Consider the following 19,094-nt stretch of genomic DNA (forward strand, 5'->3'; position numbering starts at 1 on the left):
CCCGCAATCGGGGCCCACCAATCGGTGGGCGGGCCAGTGCCGTGGGGGCACTCTTTCTCTTCTGCCGCCGCCACTGCCTCCACCATGGTGGAGGCGGAAGAGAATCCCCCAGCGCGCATGCGCCGGTGGTGACGTCAGCGGCAGCTGCCGCTGACGTCACCACCGGCGCATGCGCAAACCGGCGAAGACCTTTTGGCCAGCCCCGGCAGTGGGCGGCGGGCGTCAAAGGCCGCTGGTGCCGGTTTTGGCGGCAGTCGGCGTGGTGCCAACCGCTCCGACGCGGGCCTAGCCCCCAAGGTGCGGAGAATTCCGCACATTTGGGGAGGCCCGACACCGGAGTGGTTGGCGCCACTCCGCTACGCCGGGACCCCCTGCCCTGCCAGGTAGGGGAGAATCCCGCCCCATGTGTGCTGTGTCCTTTTATATGGGTTGATGTAATGCCCTCCTGTGGTAGTGTCACCTGTGTGTGTCGTGAATGCCCATTGGTCATGTCCTATCTTACTGGCCTATTGGTTGAATGTCTGTGTGTCATGTCTCTGGTGCTCCCTCTAGTGTCTATCTAGTCTACGTGTATTTACATTAACCCCTTATGTATTTACAGTGATGCACATCACCACCCCCTTTTCTCGTGTTACACATTTTCTGTACAGTGTTAAAGAAAATTGAACAAAAACAGGTAGATATGTGATGCTCTGTACAAGTTATGATAACAATGATCATTAAACAATAAGTCCAAATCATATGTATGAGTCCAAAATTAATTAATTATTATGGTCGAGTGTCTTTGTTGTTTGGTTGGTGAGTTGGTGATGTTGATGGTGGCATTGCTTTGTAAACGCTGTCAGTGTCCCTGTGCGGAAGGAACCAAGAAGTGGTCAAATCACTTTGTTGTCTGATTTGGAGTCTTTTTTTCTTCCGATGCTTGTGGTAGCGATGTATGCAATCTGTGTCGTCCTGCCATGGTTTGTCATTGTACTGAGCTGAGCAGTAACAGTGTCCCTCATGGGCAGAGTTGTACCATGTCGTACCAGTCGTAGTTCCAGTGTTGTTGTTTTTGTCGTGCTTGTTGTCGACGTTGTTGCCTTTCGTACGCTTCTTGTTATTATCTTTGATGTGGTTTTCATAGGTTGTGTTGCGTTGGATGGTTCTGTTGTTGTGTTTGCTGTGCTCAAGGACCACACTCTGTGGATAATACGAGTCCCTCACACAGTTACTCGTGTCAGCGTGCTTTGTGGCATCTGCTGTTTCCTTGAGCGTGCCGTCATTGAGTCCGCGGCGCTCCCCGTCTGGAGTCTGGTCTGTTTCACCTGAGTCAGTTTTGGCTTGTCGATGCTCCCCGTCTGGAGTCATGTCCGGCTTACCTGAATCCTCTTTGGTTTCTTGCCGCTCCCCGTCCGGAGTCATTACAGGTTCACTTGAATCTTCTGAGGTTTCTTGATGCTCCCCATCCGGAGTCAAAACGTTCAGTAATGCATTTTCTTGTTGAGAGGCTCGAGCAAATGAGGTTTGAAGTACCGTGGTGTCTCCGGAGTCACCAGTAGTCTCACTGTGATCGTTGAGTGCCTCTGTACACACTAGCTGAGGTCTGTCACATTGCACATCTTGTATGGGAAGTGGGATGCTGTCGTCAATTGTCTCACATACAGTGGGTAGAGCCTCAGTAGCTTCTTGTTGTTCACTTGAGCTGGGTAGACTGTCAGAGTCTTCTTCTGGTAGCTGAAATAATCTGGGTGGACTGTCATAGTCGCTTTCTTGTTCACGTGAGCGTGGTAGACTGTCATAGTCTGCTTGCTGTGCACTTGAGCATGGCAGACTGTCATAGTCTTTCTGTTGTTCACTTGAGCTTGGCAGACTTGCATCGTCTGCTGCTGGTTGCTCAGAGGAGGTTGCTAGACCCTCATGGTCTTGTTCATGCAAGGACTGCGCTTTGGAGTCTTGCATTGCTTCTATCGTGGAGGCTGTCCACGAGCTCGCTGTGGAGGCTTGTGTCACTGGAGTCACTTTCTGTGTGGAGACGTGCAGTTGTCTCGCTGTGGAGCCTTTCATCGCTTCCTGTGTAGAGGCTGGGACCCTTTGTGGTGCGTGGACCACTCTCTGTGTGGAGTCGGGGACTCTTCGCGGTGCGTGGACCACTCTCTGTGTGGCAGCAGGCCGCTCTCTGTGGGTTTGTACCGCTCTCTGTCTCTTGGTGTCAGGCCGCAACATAATCCTGCACTCACGATTCGGGATGTCGTATATGCTGGGCTGAAGATTCCCCAATCCGAAGAACTCGTCGTCGGGATTTTCACGGTACAACACGTTTAGTTGCAGTTCGGATTTGGTACTGGGGTAGCCACCTCCCAAGGTGAAATCTTCGTCTGAGTCGTTGTCTTCCAAGATCATATCATCACGTTTTGTGTCGGAGCCGGCATTGGGCTCGCGATGTCCAACGAAGAATTCACGGTCTGAGTCATAGTCTTCAAGGACTGTATCATCTCTTTGTGCGGTGCTAACTGCTCGTTGCAGGGTTCTGCGGAGGTTACTTTCAGCTACTGGTCGAATTTCAGGCATTGTGCTGTCGTTCCAGGTGAAAGAATCTTGTTTTGAGGCTTTAAAAATGTTTTTTCTTGTTTTGGGACATTTCCTTTTTAAGTGAGCGTGGTCCGGGGCCCCTGACATCACAAAGCCTGTGACGTAGGTCGTAGGAAGCTATTGCGCAGGCGCAGATTGCTGTTCCTTTACTTGGGGCTTTTTTCTCAACTGCGTAAGTGCGGCTCCTTTTCCAAGATGGCCGCCAATCAAAACTGCAGATTTCTTCAATGGAAAGCCTACCTTCGCCTCGTGGTGAGTTTTGGCGCTTCTTTTACTGTTTTTTCTTGTATTTTCCTCGCAGAATTCTTGGAATTTGTCCAGGACTGTTGGAAGTCTCTCTTGTTTTGCCCCTTTGAGTATTTGAAGGTCTGGAAGATTTCAGCTGCTTCTGGACCCGCGATGGTAAGTAGAAGCTTTATTTTCTCTGCATCCGCCACGCCATCTAGGTCGGACGCTACCAGGTAGATCTCGAATCTCTGCCGGAACCATCGCCAGTTTTCACTGAGATTGCCTTGGTACCTGAGCTGCTGTGGAACCGGAATCTCAAACATCATCTTGCCTGGCTGCTGTTGCTGGTTGTCACTGTCTGCTGAGTTGTAACTATATGGATTTAAACAGGTCACTCCTGGGTACCATATTTTGTTATGCTCTTGGCGTAGCATAAGCTGCTTCCTTGATGTGCACTCTGACAAAGGAAGGTTCAGACTTGGAGATAACTCTAACACATTTATTAAACTGTTAACAATTCTCCTACTTGGATTCGACTCTCCTGTTAATCCTGCTACAGCTACTCAGACTGACGAAACAGTCTGCTACAATCCACGTGGTGGGTGTGATGTGTTTCAAATCAACCCTGTGTACTCACTGAGTGTCTCCACTGGAAAGAGGATGATCATGTGTGCTGTGTCCTTTTATATGGGTTGGTGTAATGCCCTCCTGTGGTAGTGTCACCTCTGTGTGTGTCGTGAATGCTCATTGGTTGTGTCCTATCTTATTGGCCTATTGGTTGAATGTCTGTGCGTCATGTCTCTGGTGCTCCCTCTAGTGTCTATCTAGTCTACGTGTATTTACATTAACCCCTTGTGTATTTACAGTGATGCATATCACCACTCCCAAAAAAGGCTGGACTTCTCCGATGGTTGGAATTCGCTGTTCCCACAGGCAGCACACCCCCGCCCACGGGTTTCCCAGCAGCTTGTGGTGGCTTTGATGGGAAATCCCATTGACAAGCGGCGGGAATACAGAATCCCAGCGCCAGTGAAGGAAGCACTGCCAAGAAACATGCGTCAGGGGAAGCGGAGAATTGCACCCTGGGCTAGATTCTGCTTTTGGGAGACTTTCTATGTTCTCCCGCTGAGGAAAATTGCTGCTGATTTACGTTCCCCTGGGATTCGCAGCCCACTAGTAGAAATGAATGAACGGCTTTCAATTAATGGATGAGGGGTTGAAACACAGGTCACTGCTGTTCTCCTTCTAGGAATGGACATGTGGAGCCTCCAGGGAAGTGTGACAACTCTAAGTTTTTTCACTCCACTGTATGGATTGCTCCCTAGCTCCCAGACAGGGGTCTATTTGTCCATTTAGTCAGGGGGTCCCTGTGGGCGGCCCTTTTAGTTCAGAGGTCCCTGTGGGTTGTCCCTTTCGTTAAAGGGTCTCTGTGGGGGGGGGGGGGGGGGTTCCATTAGTTAGGGGATCCCTGTGGCAGGGTTCCTTTAGTTAGGGGGCCCCTGTGTGTGTGTGTGTGTGGGGAGGGAGGTTCCTTTAGTTCAGGAGGACTTTGTTGGAGGGTTCCTTTAGTTAGGGGGCCCCTGTGTGTGTGTGTGTGTGTGTGTGCGTGGGGGGGGGGGGGGGGGAGGGGGGAGGTTCCTTTAGTTTAGGAGGGCTTTGTTGGAGGGTTCCTATAGTTAGGGGGTCCCTGTGGGGAGGTTCCATTGGTTCAGGGGTCTCTTTAATTAGGAGGTCTCTGTGGGGGGAGGGGGTTCCTTTAGTAGGGGGACTTTGTTGGTGAGTTCCTTTACTTAGGGGGTCCTGTGGGGAGGGGAGGGGAAAGAGTTCCTTTAGTTAGGAGGTCCCGGTTGGGTCTCCATATTAAGGGGGCCTCTGTTTCGGGGGTCTTGGGGGGGCCATCTGGCAGGGGAGGGATGGGGAGGTAGTACATTGTGGGAAGGGGGCAGATGGCCATCGGATGGACTCTGGGAAAACTCCCTTAAGGATTTACCCCCTTGGCCCACCGCAAGGTCCATCACATCAGGCTCACATTTGGTGAGACCTGCAGTAATCCCCGACCACATGATTCCCAGCCCAAAGGACCGGGAATCACGGAGGGCTGGAGATTAGGGTGCCAGGCCAGTTACATGGATGCAAATGGATCATTAAGATATCCACCCACTGGCACAAGGGTGTGAACCCTGATCCCGCCACCAGCGGTGGGGTCAGAGCATCGCATTTAGATGGGCATCCGCCAATGCGTGGCACCGATCCTGATTTTTGGATTCTCTGTCACATGCCCCATCGCATGCTGGCAGGGGGCAGTGGAGAATCCAGGCCATTGTTTTGGGTATTGTTTGTGGTGAGTTTCTCACCTGTCAAACCCACACTTAGAAAATCTTTCAGCAATGGGGAGCTGAACCCGCTGGTGAGACCGGCTCCTCAGAGGTCGGGGTACCATTTCGAAAGGACCTCCCGATCTCTAAGTGAGTTTCAGGATCCCCCACAACCTCCCATCCACAGAGAATTCGACCCACCGCAGACATGGGCATCACACCCCTCCTGCCTCCCCCCCCCCCCAGGTGAGCACCCCTCGCTATGCGGCTGATGAGGGTCCCCCCACCTTTAGGGACCCAACATTCAGCACCCTCCCAATGTTCATTTTTTAAAAATATTTTTATTAAGGTATTTGAAAATTTTAATAAAATTAACATTAACAATGACATCAACGTGGTACAATAAACATTTCCAACCCCATCCCAATCTTCACACACCCCAACAATAAAACAACAATCCGGCCGTCTCCCCCCCTTTGGAATTCTGCTTCTGCTGACATTTTATTTTTCCCTGAGTAAGTCGTCAAACGGCTGCCACCTCTGGGTGAACCCGACCATTGACCCTCTTAAGGCAAACTTTATTTTCTCGAGACTGAGAAACCCAGCCATGTCACTAACCCAGGACTCCACACTCGGGGGCTTCAACATCGTTCCACATTAACAAGATCCGTCTCCGGGCTACCAGGGAGGCAACGGCCAAGACGTCGGCCTCTTTCGCCCCATGAACTCCCGGCTCCTCCTACACTCCAAAGATCGCTACCTCCAGACTCAGCACCACCTGTGTTTTGAGTACTATGGACATTGTCTCAGCGAAATCCTGCCAAAACCCTCTAAGCTTCGGGCATGCCCAAAACATGTGGACATGATTTTCTGGGCTTCCCGCACACCTCGTGCACCTATCCTCTACTCCAAAAAATGTACTCATCCTAACCGCTGTCATGTGTCTCTGGTGGACTAAATTAAATTGGATCAGGCTAAGCCTGGTACATGATGAGGATGTACTAACCCTGCTTAGGGCATCCGCTCACAGACCCGCCTCTATCCCTCCTCCTAACTCGTCCTCCCACTTGCCCTTAAGCTCCTCCACCGGAGTTTCCTCCGCCTCCGAAAGCTCCTGGTAAATATCTGATACCTTCCCCTCTCCCACCCAGGTACTGGAGACTACTTTATCCTGTATCCCCCGTGGCGGCAGCAGCAGGAAGGCCGAAACCTGTTTTCTCAGGAAGTCTCCCACCTGCAAATACCTAAACCCATTCCCTGCTGGCAATTCAAATTTATCCTCCAAGGCTTTCAAGCTGGGAAAGCTCCCATCTATAAATAGATCCCCCATCCTTCCAATTCCTGCCCTTTGCCATCTCCGGAACCGACCATCTAGCTTACGGTACAAACCGATGATTATTATAAATTGGGGTTTCACCGATGCTCCCTCCACTCTCTTATATCTCCTCCATTGCTCCCAGATTCTCAGAGCCGCCACCAACACCGGACTTGTGGAGTATCGGTCCGACGAGAATGGAAGAGGTGCCGTTATCAGTGCCGCCTCCATCTGCTCCCACACCGACCCATCCCCCACTACCCACTCCCTAATCATGGCTATATTAGCCGCCCAGTAGTAATTGCAGAAGTTCGGCAGGGCCAACCCACCCTCCCCCTGACTGCGCTCCAGCAACACTTTCTTCACTCGCGGGGTTTTACCCACCCACACAAAGCCCAAAATAACCTTATTCATTCGCTTGAAAAAGGCCTTTGGGATGAAGATGGGGAGGCACTGAAAGACAAACAGAAATCTGGGGAAGACCGTCATTTTCATGGTCTGTACCCTCCCCGCCAGTGACAGCGGGAGCATGTCCCATCCCTTAAAGTCCCCTTCCATTTGTTCTACCAACCGCGATAGGTTTAACTTGTGCCTCCCATTCCCAGGCCACGTGGAGCCTCCCAATGTTCATGATGCCCTTTCATACCCCCACTTCACCCACCCACTCTTCACCCTCCATTTCATGGGCATGCCCCTCGGGCTGTATGCCTGGCACCACCAAACTGGAACTGGCACCTGGGCACTGCTCCTGACGCCCTGGTAGTGCCAACCTGGCACCCTGACAGTACCAGGTTGGCACTCCCAGGCTGCCTAGGGCCAGAGTACTGTCCTGCTCTGTCCCTGACCACCCGGGAGGGCTCCAATGGCCTCTGAGGCCCCCGGTGTGGCCATCACACCTAGTCTACGCTTGTGGAGACCAGTTCTAATCGGCACCCAGGTGAGGCCTCACCGGTTCGGCGGGTGACTCCAGGGAGATTGCGGTCTATTGGCAGGTTTCTCTGTCCCGCCGTGCCAGATTTCTGGTGTGGCACGCCGTCGGGATCCTCCATTTCGCCGGCTGGTCAATGGGGTTCCCCATTGTGGGGCAGTCCCAATCCGTCGGGAAACCCCCGGGCTGCCGGTAAAACAGAGAATCCCGACGGCGGAGAATTCAGCCCCTTATCTTTAAATGAGCGATCATGCCCAGTGAGGATGTGATCCAGATTGCGCTGGGCACCACGGGTGGCTGACTCACGCACGGTTTTGCACCCTGCACAAAGCCCTCCTGTGATGCTCCCACTGCAATGGGATCGGTGCCGGGAACAACGCGATGGAAAAATCACACTCCTCGTTTAATTTTGTACAAGGGCAGTGCTTCTAGCTCTATTACATGTTGGGAAAATATTCCTCACTCCGATCAGAGTGAGTAATACCATTTGTCATCTTGGTTCAGCGGTTTTTATCTTGACTGTGAGTGAGAAGAGTGGATTCAACTGCAGAACTATTGAGCGGGATTTGTGCCAGGTGCAAATCAGTTTCCCATTCTCCCGGCCTGCTTCAGTTGGCGTGATCAGGATCTTGCCCGAAAACGGCGAGAAACTGATCACAGCTAATATGCATTTATTTCAATCTCATTCGTGAGATTAATGTCGAATGCAGTGGCCTCCCATTATTCCTGTTATTCATCCCCGCAAGCATCCTAATCACCTGGATGCGAATCACTACTGATCCCTAAAATCGGGGACCAGGTCCATAGGGGGAGCAAGAAGGTGAGTTCACCTCTCCACTTACCTCCAGGGAGCACAAGGGCACAGCAGCCACTTTCCATTTGCTATGGGGGGGGGGGGGGGGGGGGGTGGAGTGCTTCAAAGGAGCTGGGGGTTTGTGGGCTCGGGCTGGGATGGAGGGGGCCAGATTATGGGTTTATGGGTCTCCCCTGGGATGGGGCTCTCTTTGGGTCTGTGAAGCCTAATTTCTTTCACGTTTCACACCCCATAACAGGGAAAAGCACAGCCTGTCTGTCCTCAAACCCTCTCACAGGACAGAGCCTTTCTGCAGCTTGTTTCTTGGAGAAACATTTCACTCCCCTCTGAAATTTCAATCGGCTCTGTGGTTTCAATGTTGCAGTATGCCTGCTTTCATCCCTTTGTACTTGGCTGTTTACATTATATTTCACACCCCATTGACTTGAGCATATTGACTGACAGCTGAAGGCTATCTCACAGGTCACAGAATTTACAGAGTAGAAGGAGGCCATTCGGCCCATCGAGTCTGCACCGGCCTTTGGAAAGAGCACCCTATCCCCACACTTCCACCCTATCCCCGTAACCCCACCTTACCTTTTTAGGACAATAAAGGGCAATTTAGCAAGGCCAATCCACCTAACCTGCTCATCTTTGGACTGTGGGAGGAAACCCACGCAGACACGGAGAGAACGTGCAGACTCCACACAGACAGTGACCCAAGCTGGGAATCGAGCTTGGGACCCTGGTACTGTGAAGCCATTGTGCTAACCACTGTGCTACCGTGCTGCCCAAAGAGAGGATTAGCTTTGTTTATTTTTATTGCTGAGATTAGGGTGCCCTGGGCTAGTGGATCTCCGCCGATCCAGTCTTACTGGCTTCTTCAGGTCCCACAGCGCAAATTATGTGGCTCCAAAATAATTTGTAAGTGTGGGTGGATTGCAATCTGGGTTGTGCCGATCCATCCGGCGAGAATTGCACCTCATTTCCCGCCAGAGACCACACTTAGAAATTATTCAGGAGATTTCCACCCTTTCTCTCTACTTCCTTAATCTACTCCTGTAATCATGTCAAACACCTTACTAATATCAAACCTTAACTTTCTGTACTCGAGGGAATTCAAAGTTTCTGCATGCAACCTGCCCTCATAAATTAACCCTTTTAGCCCTGGCATCATTCCGAACTTCAGCAGACAGTTTAAGCTGAGGTTTAGGCCAGAAATTGTGGTAGTGAGGACCATAGAAGCCACTTTACAGATGATGCACTAATTATAGAATAGCAGAGATGTTGACCTGACTAAAATTTCTATCTCATACCAACTGCACCAAAACAGACTAGTCCTTGAGGTGTAGGTACACCCACTGTGCTGTTGGGGAGGGAGTTCCAGGATTTTGCCCCAGTGACAGTGAAGGAACGGTGATATATTTCCAAGTCTGGGTGGTGAGTGACTTGGAGGGGAACCTCCAGGTGGTGGGGTTCCCAAGTATCTGCTGCTCTTGTCCTTCTAGATCAGGGGTGGGCAAACTTTTCCGTGCAAGGGCCACATTCAGAAATTCACAATTCACAAAGGGCCGCATAGTATATTAAGTAAAATAATTACTTCACCCGGTTATGATTCTGGGCACCTCATATAGAACATAGAACAGTACAGCACAGAACAGGCCCTTCGGCCCTCGACGTTGTGCCGAGCAATGATCACCCTACTCAAGTCAACGTATCCACCCTATACCAGTAAGTAACCCAACAGCCCCCCCCCCCCCCCCCCCCATTAACCTTAAAAAAAAAAATTTTTTTTTAATTTAAAAAAAAAAAATTTTTTTTTTTTTTTAATGACTTGGTGGGCCGCAGAAATACCTTTGGCGGGCCGCATGCGGCCCGCGGGCCGTAGTTTGCCCACCCCTGTTCTAGATGGTAGTGGCCATGGGTTTGGAAGGTGTTGTCTAAGGTGAGTTACTGCTGTGTCACTGCAGTTTGTTGGTCCTTGCTAAGTGCAGATTCGCTGCAGCATTTGCTTCTAATAATTTGAGTGACCACATTTCAGAAGTAATTAATTGGCTGTGGAGTCCTTTGAGAATTCCTTAGGAACTAAAAGGCAAAAAATAAAGTTGGTCTTAAAGGTACTTTAAGAGGCGGCACGGTGGCACAGTGGTTAGCACTATTACAACACAGCGCCAGAGACCCAGGGTCAATTCTGGCCCCGGGTGACTGTCTGTGTGGAGTTTACACTTTCTCCCTGTGACCGCGTGGGTTTCCTCTGGCTGTTCCAGTTTCCTCCCACAATGCAAAGAAGTGCAGGTTAAGTGGGCCTGTGCGGTTATGGGGATAGGGCGGGGCTGGGGGCCAAGGTGGAGTGCTCTTTCAGAGGGTCAGTGCAGACCCAATGGGCCGAATGGCCTCTTTCTGCACTGTAGAGATTCTATGATTCTATTATTTCACTAATAAGACCATAAGTGCGCCATTCGCTATCGGCTTCTCCCGCCGCTGCCAATGGGAATTCCCACTGAAGGGGCGCAATTCTCCCAACGGGAGTCTAAGTGCCGATGCCGTGTTTCACTCCGGCGTCGGAGCCCGCTTCCAGCCCCTATTCTCCCGTCCCCGGGGGGGGGCTAGGAGTGGCATTGCGTCATTTACGCGCGCTGGGCCTTGGCGCCGCGTAAAAAGTGGCGCTGCGTAAATGATGATGTCACCCGCATATGCGCAGTTGCCGTCCTCCCCGAGGCCGCCCCACAAGAAGATGGCGGATGGATATTGCGGGGCGGCGGAGGAAAGGAGGTCCTCCCTTAGAAATGAAATGAAATGAATGAAAATCGCTTATTGTCACGAGTAGGCTTCAATGAAGTTACTGTGAAAAGCCCCTAGTCGCCACATTCGGGCGCCTGTTCGGGGAGGCTGGTACGGGAATTGAACCGTGCTGCTGGCCTGCCTTGGTCTGCTTTAAAAGCCAGCTCTTTAGCCCTGTGAGATGAGAGGCCGGCCCGCCGATCGGTGGGCAACGATCGTGGGCCAGACCCCATCGGAGGCCCTCCTGGTGCAGGACCCCCCCCCTTCCCCCCCCCCCCCCCCACAGGCCCCCCCCCCCCCCCCCCCACCAGCATTCCCGCGCACTTCCCGCTGGCAGCGACCAGGTGTGGACGGCGCCGGCAGGAACCTGTCGTGTTGGGGCGGCCGCTCGGCCCATCCGGGCCGGAGAATCTCCGCTCGCCTTTTGCAAACGGCGAGCGGCGATTCTCCGAGCAGCCAGCCGTGATCCTCGCCGCGCTGTATTGGGGGGGGGGGGAGGGGGGGGTCGGAGAATCGCGTGCGGGTGCCAGGGTGGCATGACGGGACTTGCGCGGCGCCCCGGCGATTCTCCCATCCGGCTGGTGGGGGGGAGAATTCCGCCGAAGGTGTCCCACGAAGCCGGGAAACCCACAGGCAGGAGTGCGGTGCTGTCAGAAACAGGGAAGTCTGCCGCCATGGAGCGGCTGGAGAATTCCAGCCCACGTGATAGCAGAGCATGGGGAGAGATACAGGTCAAGAACCTTAGTTAGGCCACACTTGGAGTATAGTGTTCAATTCTGGTCGCCACACTACCAGAAGGATGTGGAGGCTTTAGAGAGGGTGCAGAAGAGATTAACCAGGATGTTGCCTGGTATGGAGGGCATTAGCTATGAGGAGCGGTTGAATAAACTCGGTTTGTTCTCACTGGAACGATGGAGGTAGAGGGGCGACCTGATAGAGGTCTACAAAATTATGAGGGGCAGAGACAGAGTGGATAGTCAGAGGTTTTTCCCCCAGGAAGAGGGGGCTGGGGTATGCAGGGGTGTGTGAAAAGAGGTTTGACTGCCAGTCAGTTTCAATTGAAAAGTTAGTTTCCCCCCTTCCAGCTCCCCACTCCTCCAGGACCAATAGCAATTCACAACTTTTCCCACCATCTTCGCAGCCCCTTAGGGAGCTGGGGGGGGGGGGGGGGGGGGGGGGTTGCCGACGGGGAGCTGCAATTAAAAGTATATCAAATAAAATTTGAAAATCTCTAAAAACCACTTACCTGTCATTGAGCTGAAGACAGACCTCAACAAATGTGCCTTCAGCTCATGATGTCAAAGGGGCTGTGGCTTCATCAGCAATGCACTTTGCTGTTAGGCCTCTCCAGATATGTTGTTGGACCCACGCTGCATCTGGGAGAGGAAGTTCCTGCTGCGGCCTACAGAAAGAGATGCCTCCACTTCGCCACTGACTACAAGATGTGGGCCATTTCAACTCAATTAAAAAATATATGATCCAGTCAGCCCCATAAAACAGGTGTAATTCTGATCCGTGTTGTATTATTCTATTTTATGATTCAACTCCAAAAATCAAGGGCACGGATCAGTTCAATTTGACTAAGAAAGCAAGGGCAGTCTCCAGTAATAATAATCTTTATTATTGTCACAAGTAGGTGTACATTAATACTGCAATGAAGTTACTGTGAAAATCCCCTAGTCGCCACATTCCGGCGCCTGTTCGGGTACACAGAGGGAGAATGCAGAATGTCCAAATTACCTAACAGCACGTCTTTCAGGGAGGAAACCGGAGCACCCAGAGGAAACCCACGCAGACACGGGGAGAACGTGCAGACTCTGCACAGACAGTGACCCAAGCCGGGAATTGAACCTGGGACCCTGACGCTATGAAGCAACAGTGTTAACTACCGTGCTACCTTGCCGCCCATAATTTGGGCTCCCAGCAGTGGGAATGATTAGTCCATCTCAGTGGTGGATTAATAATCCAGTGTCTCAGGGCGGCACGGTAGCGCAGTGGTTAGCACTGCTGCCTACGGCGCTGAGGTCCCAGGTTCGATCCCGGCCCTGGGTCACTGTCCGTGTGGAGTTTGCACATTCTCCCTGTTTCTGTTTGGGTTTCACCCCCACAACCCAAAGATATCCAGGTTAGGTGGATTGGCCACGCTAAATTGGAAAAACAAAATTGGTACTCTAAATTTATTTTTTTTAAAGAATCCCAATGTCACAGTCTACAATTGATATTCATACACCATGCTAAATGAACAGTTGGAAAGACCATCTCGGTCTTCAATATTAGGCTGGATTCCTCGCCGGCGAGATTCTCCAAAATTGCGCCGGCAACGCACCTCGCCCACGGGTTTCCCGGCGGCTAGGGGTGGCCACAATGGGAAACCCCATTGCCAGGTGGCGGGAATGGAGAATTCCGCTGTCGGCGAGGGCGCGCCACCAAGGAAAACGTGGCTGGCGAACCGGAGGATCCTGCCCGTTATCTCTGGCCCTCTCCACAGATGCTGCCTGGCCTGCTGAGTATTTCCAGCACTTTTTATCTCAGATTTGCAGCATCCACAGTATTTTGCTTTGGTCCAGTTGTAAAGAAGAGATTTGTTACCTGGCAGTCAGGTGTTGTAGATAGTGTTCGGGATCTCTGCATTCCCTTCATTTCCTGAAAAAAAAGTCACAACAGCGTAATGCGCAGCATATTAACTTCCCGACACTATATTATGAATTCTATGCCATTCGATGTAATAAACAGTTTTTTGACAAGACATGCTTCCTCCATTTTGGCAAAAGAATACCCTTTCCCTCCCATATTCACCCTGTAATTTATTTGACTAAGGAGAATAGTTTCCAGAACATGTGGGAACGACTGCAGTCTAGGTGATTTTCTGTACCTTGCAGCCGTGTACTGTAGTTACTGCAAAGTTCAATAACACGCCTCAAATCGGAAGTCCTTCAATCTGCTTGTCCTTCACAGCAGGGGGCCAAACTAAAACGTGGTTGAGACACAATCAAACGCTGTGAGAAGCAGCACAAAAAGAGAGACATACAGACAAGGCAGCATGTTAGCACAGTCGTTAGCACTGCTGCCTCACAGCTCCAGGGTTCCAGGTTTAATTCCGGCCTCGGGTGACTGTGTGGAGTTCGCACTTTTTCCCTGTGTCTGCGTGGGATTCCTCCGGGTGCTCCGGTTTCCTCCCACAGTCCAAACTGTGCAGGTTAGGTAGATCGGCTATGCTAAATTGCCCCTTAGTGTCCAAAAGATTAAGTGGCGTTACTGGGTTAAGGAGATAGGGTGGCAGCGTGGGCTTATGTAGGGGCTCTTTCCAAGGGCTGGTGCAGACCCGATGGGCCAAATGGCCTCCTTCTGCACTGTAGATAATCTATGATCTGTGACAGAGTCGGCAACCACAGTCAGTGAGCAAAGGAAGATGATTTTATTTTGGCTGCAAAATGGACACGTGGCTAACATATTTGTGAAGTGGTCATTTTGGTTCCTGTCGATTTGAGCGTATAATGTAGGGACATTCCCTTAACGGTCAACATCACAAGGTGCATCAGTTAGATGATTGGTTTGAATCAGTCTGCCGAGGTCATGATTGCAAGTTGGAGTCTTGTAAACAGAGGGTGAAATCCTGAATTGTATCATTTCCATTCAGTCTTGGATTACAAAAAATCCAAGTTGTCTCACCATCACTACTTCACTGCACATTCTATCCTAAAGTGGGTCCTGTCACAATGCTGCTCTCAGCTTGCTGATCTCATTGTGTTTTTACAGCAGGTGCTGCCTTAACAATGCCATTTTATGTTGACCAGTCATGCAGCTATTAGTAATGTTGCAAAACAGAATACAGACACAACAAGCTTTCTTCTGTGCTGTGAACATCTGTGGTTTCAGGATAATGAACACATTGTGCAGTGCATCAAGACAGCGAAGAATCACCTGTTTCCCCACAGCGCCAGAGAAAAAAGACACAATACTATCGTCAGAGAGAATACTGTCAGTATGTTAATGCCATCACGTCACTGAGCCAGTGTCTGCCCAAATCTATGCAGCTAACACAAACACGCACACAGAACTGGCATGGCTATGTGCAGTCTGAATCCTCACCGTTTGACCAGGTGTTAGAGGGCTAGGTCTGTGGGCATCTCGATCGTAGTGCAGTTTGCTTCTCAATCTGCATTGCACGGGGGCATCAGTCACATTGGTTTCAAGTTTGGGCTGCAGCGGAGTGTTAGCAGCACGAAAAGAGTCATTTTGCTGACGAGGCGGGTCCTGTCGTGGTAGATTTCTCATTTTTCTAGAAGATGCTTGGCTCAGTGAACTGCCCATTCCACCAGACCATTCGACTGTGGACACAGGGGGCTGCTCGGGATATGCTGAAAGTCCCATGTGTGTGCAAAGTTCTGAAATTCCATGGAGACAAGCTGGTGAACGTCGTCTGTCAGAAGACTCTGTGGGATGTTGTGTGTGGCAAAGGGTCTCTTGAGCTTGATAATGGTTATGGTACTTGTCATGTTTGGCATGTAGTTCAAACCACCCAGAATACGAATCAACTAGGGCTAAATGTTGTTAACCATTCCATTCAAAGATATCAGTGCTGAACGACAATGGGAGACCACAACCTCATGTAAATACACTTTCTTTGCTTGATACAGCTTGAGTGCATTGCATCTGGAGATTTCACTTTCCATGTCTGCATACATGGAGGGCCAGTACAATGATTCCTTGGCCCTATATCTGGTTGATTCCATACCCTTGGTGAAGTTGTTGGGTGTAGTATCTTTGAAGAACAGTAAGGATGATGAATCGCTGGTGGTGAAGAACGTGCAGTGCTCATGTGGAGATTCCCTTGAGGAATCTGGCCAGCACTTCATGATGCCATTGTGTAACTGTCAGCATGCGATGTCTGCCTATAAGGCATCTTTGAGCTCCTGATGTTGACAAGAGGACAGCACCTTTATTGTCATGGTGTCTATGTCTTCCGCATGATCTGCCTGGTCTGAAGTAGCTAAGAAGGCTCTGGAGAGGACATTAGCCAAGTACAGCTCTTTACCACATTTTGGATTTGAATTATTGTCACGTGTACAGAGGTACAGTGAAAAGTTTTGTTCTGCGTACAGTCCAAACAGATCATTCAATACATGAAAAACATAGGACATACGATAAATACACAATGTAAATACATAGACACAGACATTGAATGAAGCATTCGGAATGTAGTACTACTCAGTAGGGAAGATGTGTGGAGAGATCAGTTCAGTCCATAAAAGGGTCATTTAGGAGTCTGGTAACAGCGGGGAAGAAGCTGTTTTTATTAATAATAATAATAATTGCTTATTGTCACGAGTAGGCCTCAATGAAGTTACTGTGAAAAGCCCCTAGTCGCCACATTCCAGCGCCAGTTCAGGGAGGCCGGCAGGGGAATTGAACTCACGCTGCTGGCCTTGTTCTGCATTACAAGCCAGCTGTTTAGCCCACGGTGCTAAACCAGCCCCTAAGCACTGCTTGACTGCAGTGTTCATGACCCTCTCAGCTATCCGTTCATCCAGAATCAAGCAGCCCACTTCATTGGCATCACATCCACCACCTTCAATGTGCATTCACTGCCTTTACCACTAACACACAGCGGCAGCCCTGTGTACCATCTACAAGATGCACTGCAAGAACTCGACTGAGGTTCCTTCAACAGCATCTTGCAAACCCTCAAGCTCTAACACTTCGACAAGTGCAGCAGATACATGGGAACACCAAGATCTCTAAGTTCCCCTCCAAGCCACACACCATCCTGAATTGGAAATATTTCGCCATTCCTTTAATGTCACTGGGTTAAAATCCCGAACTCCCTACCTAACAGCACAATGGGTGTACCTACACACATGGGCTGCAGCAGTTCAAAAAGGCAGCTCACCACCACCTTCTCAAGGGCAATTAGGGACAAGCAATAAATGCTGGCTCAGCCAGTGTTGCTCACATCCCATCAAAGAATACATTTTAAAAATACTCTTTAATATCAGATTTTCTTAAAGAAAACACTGTTGAAATGAAATGAAAATGAAAATGGAAATGAAATGAAATGAAAATCGCTTATTGTCACAAGTAGGCTACAAATGAAGTTACTGTGAAAAGCCCCTAGTCACCACATTCCGGCGCCTGTTCGGGGAGGCTGATATGGGCTGTTGGCAGCTAAATATAAAACCTATTTTGTTAAACAACCGCTGTTCCATACCTGTTCCTTTTGGTAAAGCAGCTGGTGCTCCCGTCGCAGTATATTTTCGTAACACATAGAATAAGTCTCAAAGTTAGAGCGTTCTCTACCCATTACATCACAGGCGAGAGTCATAAGGCAGTCTTTCAAATGATCCTTGCTGCAAGTAATCTGTCAAAATCACCAAATCATTATCATACATATCAGAGCCATGCTTTATAGAAATATCACTGTAAACTTTGTTTTCTGACATATTTTTCACTTCTATTTCCCCCCATCCCAATCCATAGACAGGAAGTAAGATGACAATTCTATTAATGTTCATCTGATCTCCTTCAGTCATCACTAATCCCCAACAAATTTTCTAAACTCTATCTAATTTAGATGCTTTTGCCAGACTCTCAGTGGTGTTTCTGTTTTTGACAGGCTTGGCTAGATGGAAAATTACTGCTGCCAACCTCACTCGCCAACCACAGGGAGGCAGTGTAATAGCCCGCATGGGGGGGGCTGAATTCTCCGCAGCCCTGCGCTGAAATCACGTTCGGCATGGGGGCAGAGATTCCAATTTCATGCCGAAGTCGGGCCCTCGGCGATGCTCCGGGGCCCGAGAATCAGCGTGACCGCGGAGTACCGCGCACGGCTGGGGGCCCATTGACAGAGGCCAGCCCAGCGATCCTCCACTCCCGACCGACGGAGTTCCCAACAGTGTGGAGCTAATCACCTATTGACGGTCTGGATGCTAGCGTGGCGGCTGCGGACTCCATCTGCGGCCACCCTGGTGGGGGATGGGGGATCGTACACTGGGGGGGCTTTATTAGCGGCCGGGGTTAAAATCAGCGTGGTCAAATCTTCAGACGTGCAGCCAATCGGGGGGTTCTAAGTTTTCAGTCTGCTGCTGCGTTCTGAGTCCGCCATGGCACTCGGCAAGGCCGCTGAAAGCCAACGGCGTGCACCTACGCAGGCTCAAAACCAGAAGTGTGAGGACCCGTATCCGCAGCTAAAGCTCCGAGAATTACTCTGGGTTCCTGATAGCCCCCAGCAGGGCTTTGAATTAGCTGATCTTTTTTGCAGGAATCACCACAGTAAAGCTCCAGCCTCTTTACACCGGCGTGGGGAGGTAGTCCCATTTTGGGAAGATCTAGCCCAGGGTCTATGGGGTGGGAATGATCATCTTCCCCGTGGTCCTTGTCATAATATACACACAGGTATATGATGGTGCACAGACAGGCATTGATTGACACACAGGATGACCAATGAACACACAGAACACAGCAGCCAATCACCAGACAGGACACGACCACTATAAAGCCAGAGGGCACTAGTTTTCCCGCTCTCTTGGGATGCGACCTCTGAGACAATCAGAGTCCGTGAGCAACAACTAGAACATCCACCATGTGGTAGTAAGATGGTCTGGTCAGGTTAGCCTCGGGTCTCCAGTCAACGCAGCATAGTGTCAACCCACAGTTAAAATATATATGATAGTTAAGAGTTCAATAAAATAGAGTTGTATTTCTTCAAGTGTTGGAAGCCTGTCTCTCTCACTACTGCAGTAAACGCAGTCCTCGCAGACCCAGCATACCCAACACATCATGGTACCAGTGAGTCATGTTCGAGTTTGATGGACCTACCTTGAGATAGTCTGCCTTTGACCAGCGATCAGCCATCCGCTAACATGGACAGCGTCCGCCCTCCCCCGCAGCTCCGCATCGCCGGCAACCTCGGTGCCAACTGGAAGATTTTCAAGCAGAAGTTGCAGCTGCATCTTGAAGCCACCGACCTCAAAGCCGCATCGGATGCCAGGAAGGTTGCTCTCTTAAACTCTATAGCCGGGGACCACGCTATCCACATTTTTTATTCCCTCACCTTTGTTGAAGGTGAGGACAAGACAAAGTTGAAAACAGTCCTGCTGAAGTTCGACAGCCACTGTGACATTGAAGTCAACGAGAGCTTTGAATGCTACGTGTTCCAACAGAGGC

The 19,094-nt window shown here is 50.4% G+C and overlaps 1 protein-coding gene across 1 annotated transcript in view; it reads right to left on the reverse strand.

Moving 5' to 3' along the window:
* LOC119967914 (coiled-coil domain-containing protein 162-like) overlaps nucleotides 1-19,094 on the reverse strand; it is a 208,669-nt gene that overhangs the window by 70,476 nt on the left and 119,099 nt on the right. Inside the window, exons 23-24 of the mRNA XM_038801010.1 lie at nucleotides 17,140-17,289; nucleotides 13,521-13,574 (exon numbers count right to left, since the gene is read on the reverse strand). Of these exons, the coding sequence (XP_038656938.1) occupies nucleotides 13,521-13,574; nucleotides 17,140-17,289 (204 nt within the window). The remainder of the gene's footprint in view (nucleotides 1-13,520; nucleotides 13,575-17,139; nucleotides 17,290-19,094) is intronic.

The sequence above is a fragment of the Scyliorhinus canicula genome, chromosome 6 (assembly GCF_902713615.1).
Source record: "Scyliorhinus canicula chromosome 6, sScyCan1.1, whole genome shotgun sequence".
NCBI lineage: Eukaryota > Metazoa > Chordata > Chondrichthyes > Carcharhiniformes > Scyliorhinidae > Scyliorhinus > Scyliorhinus canicula.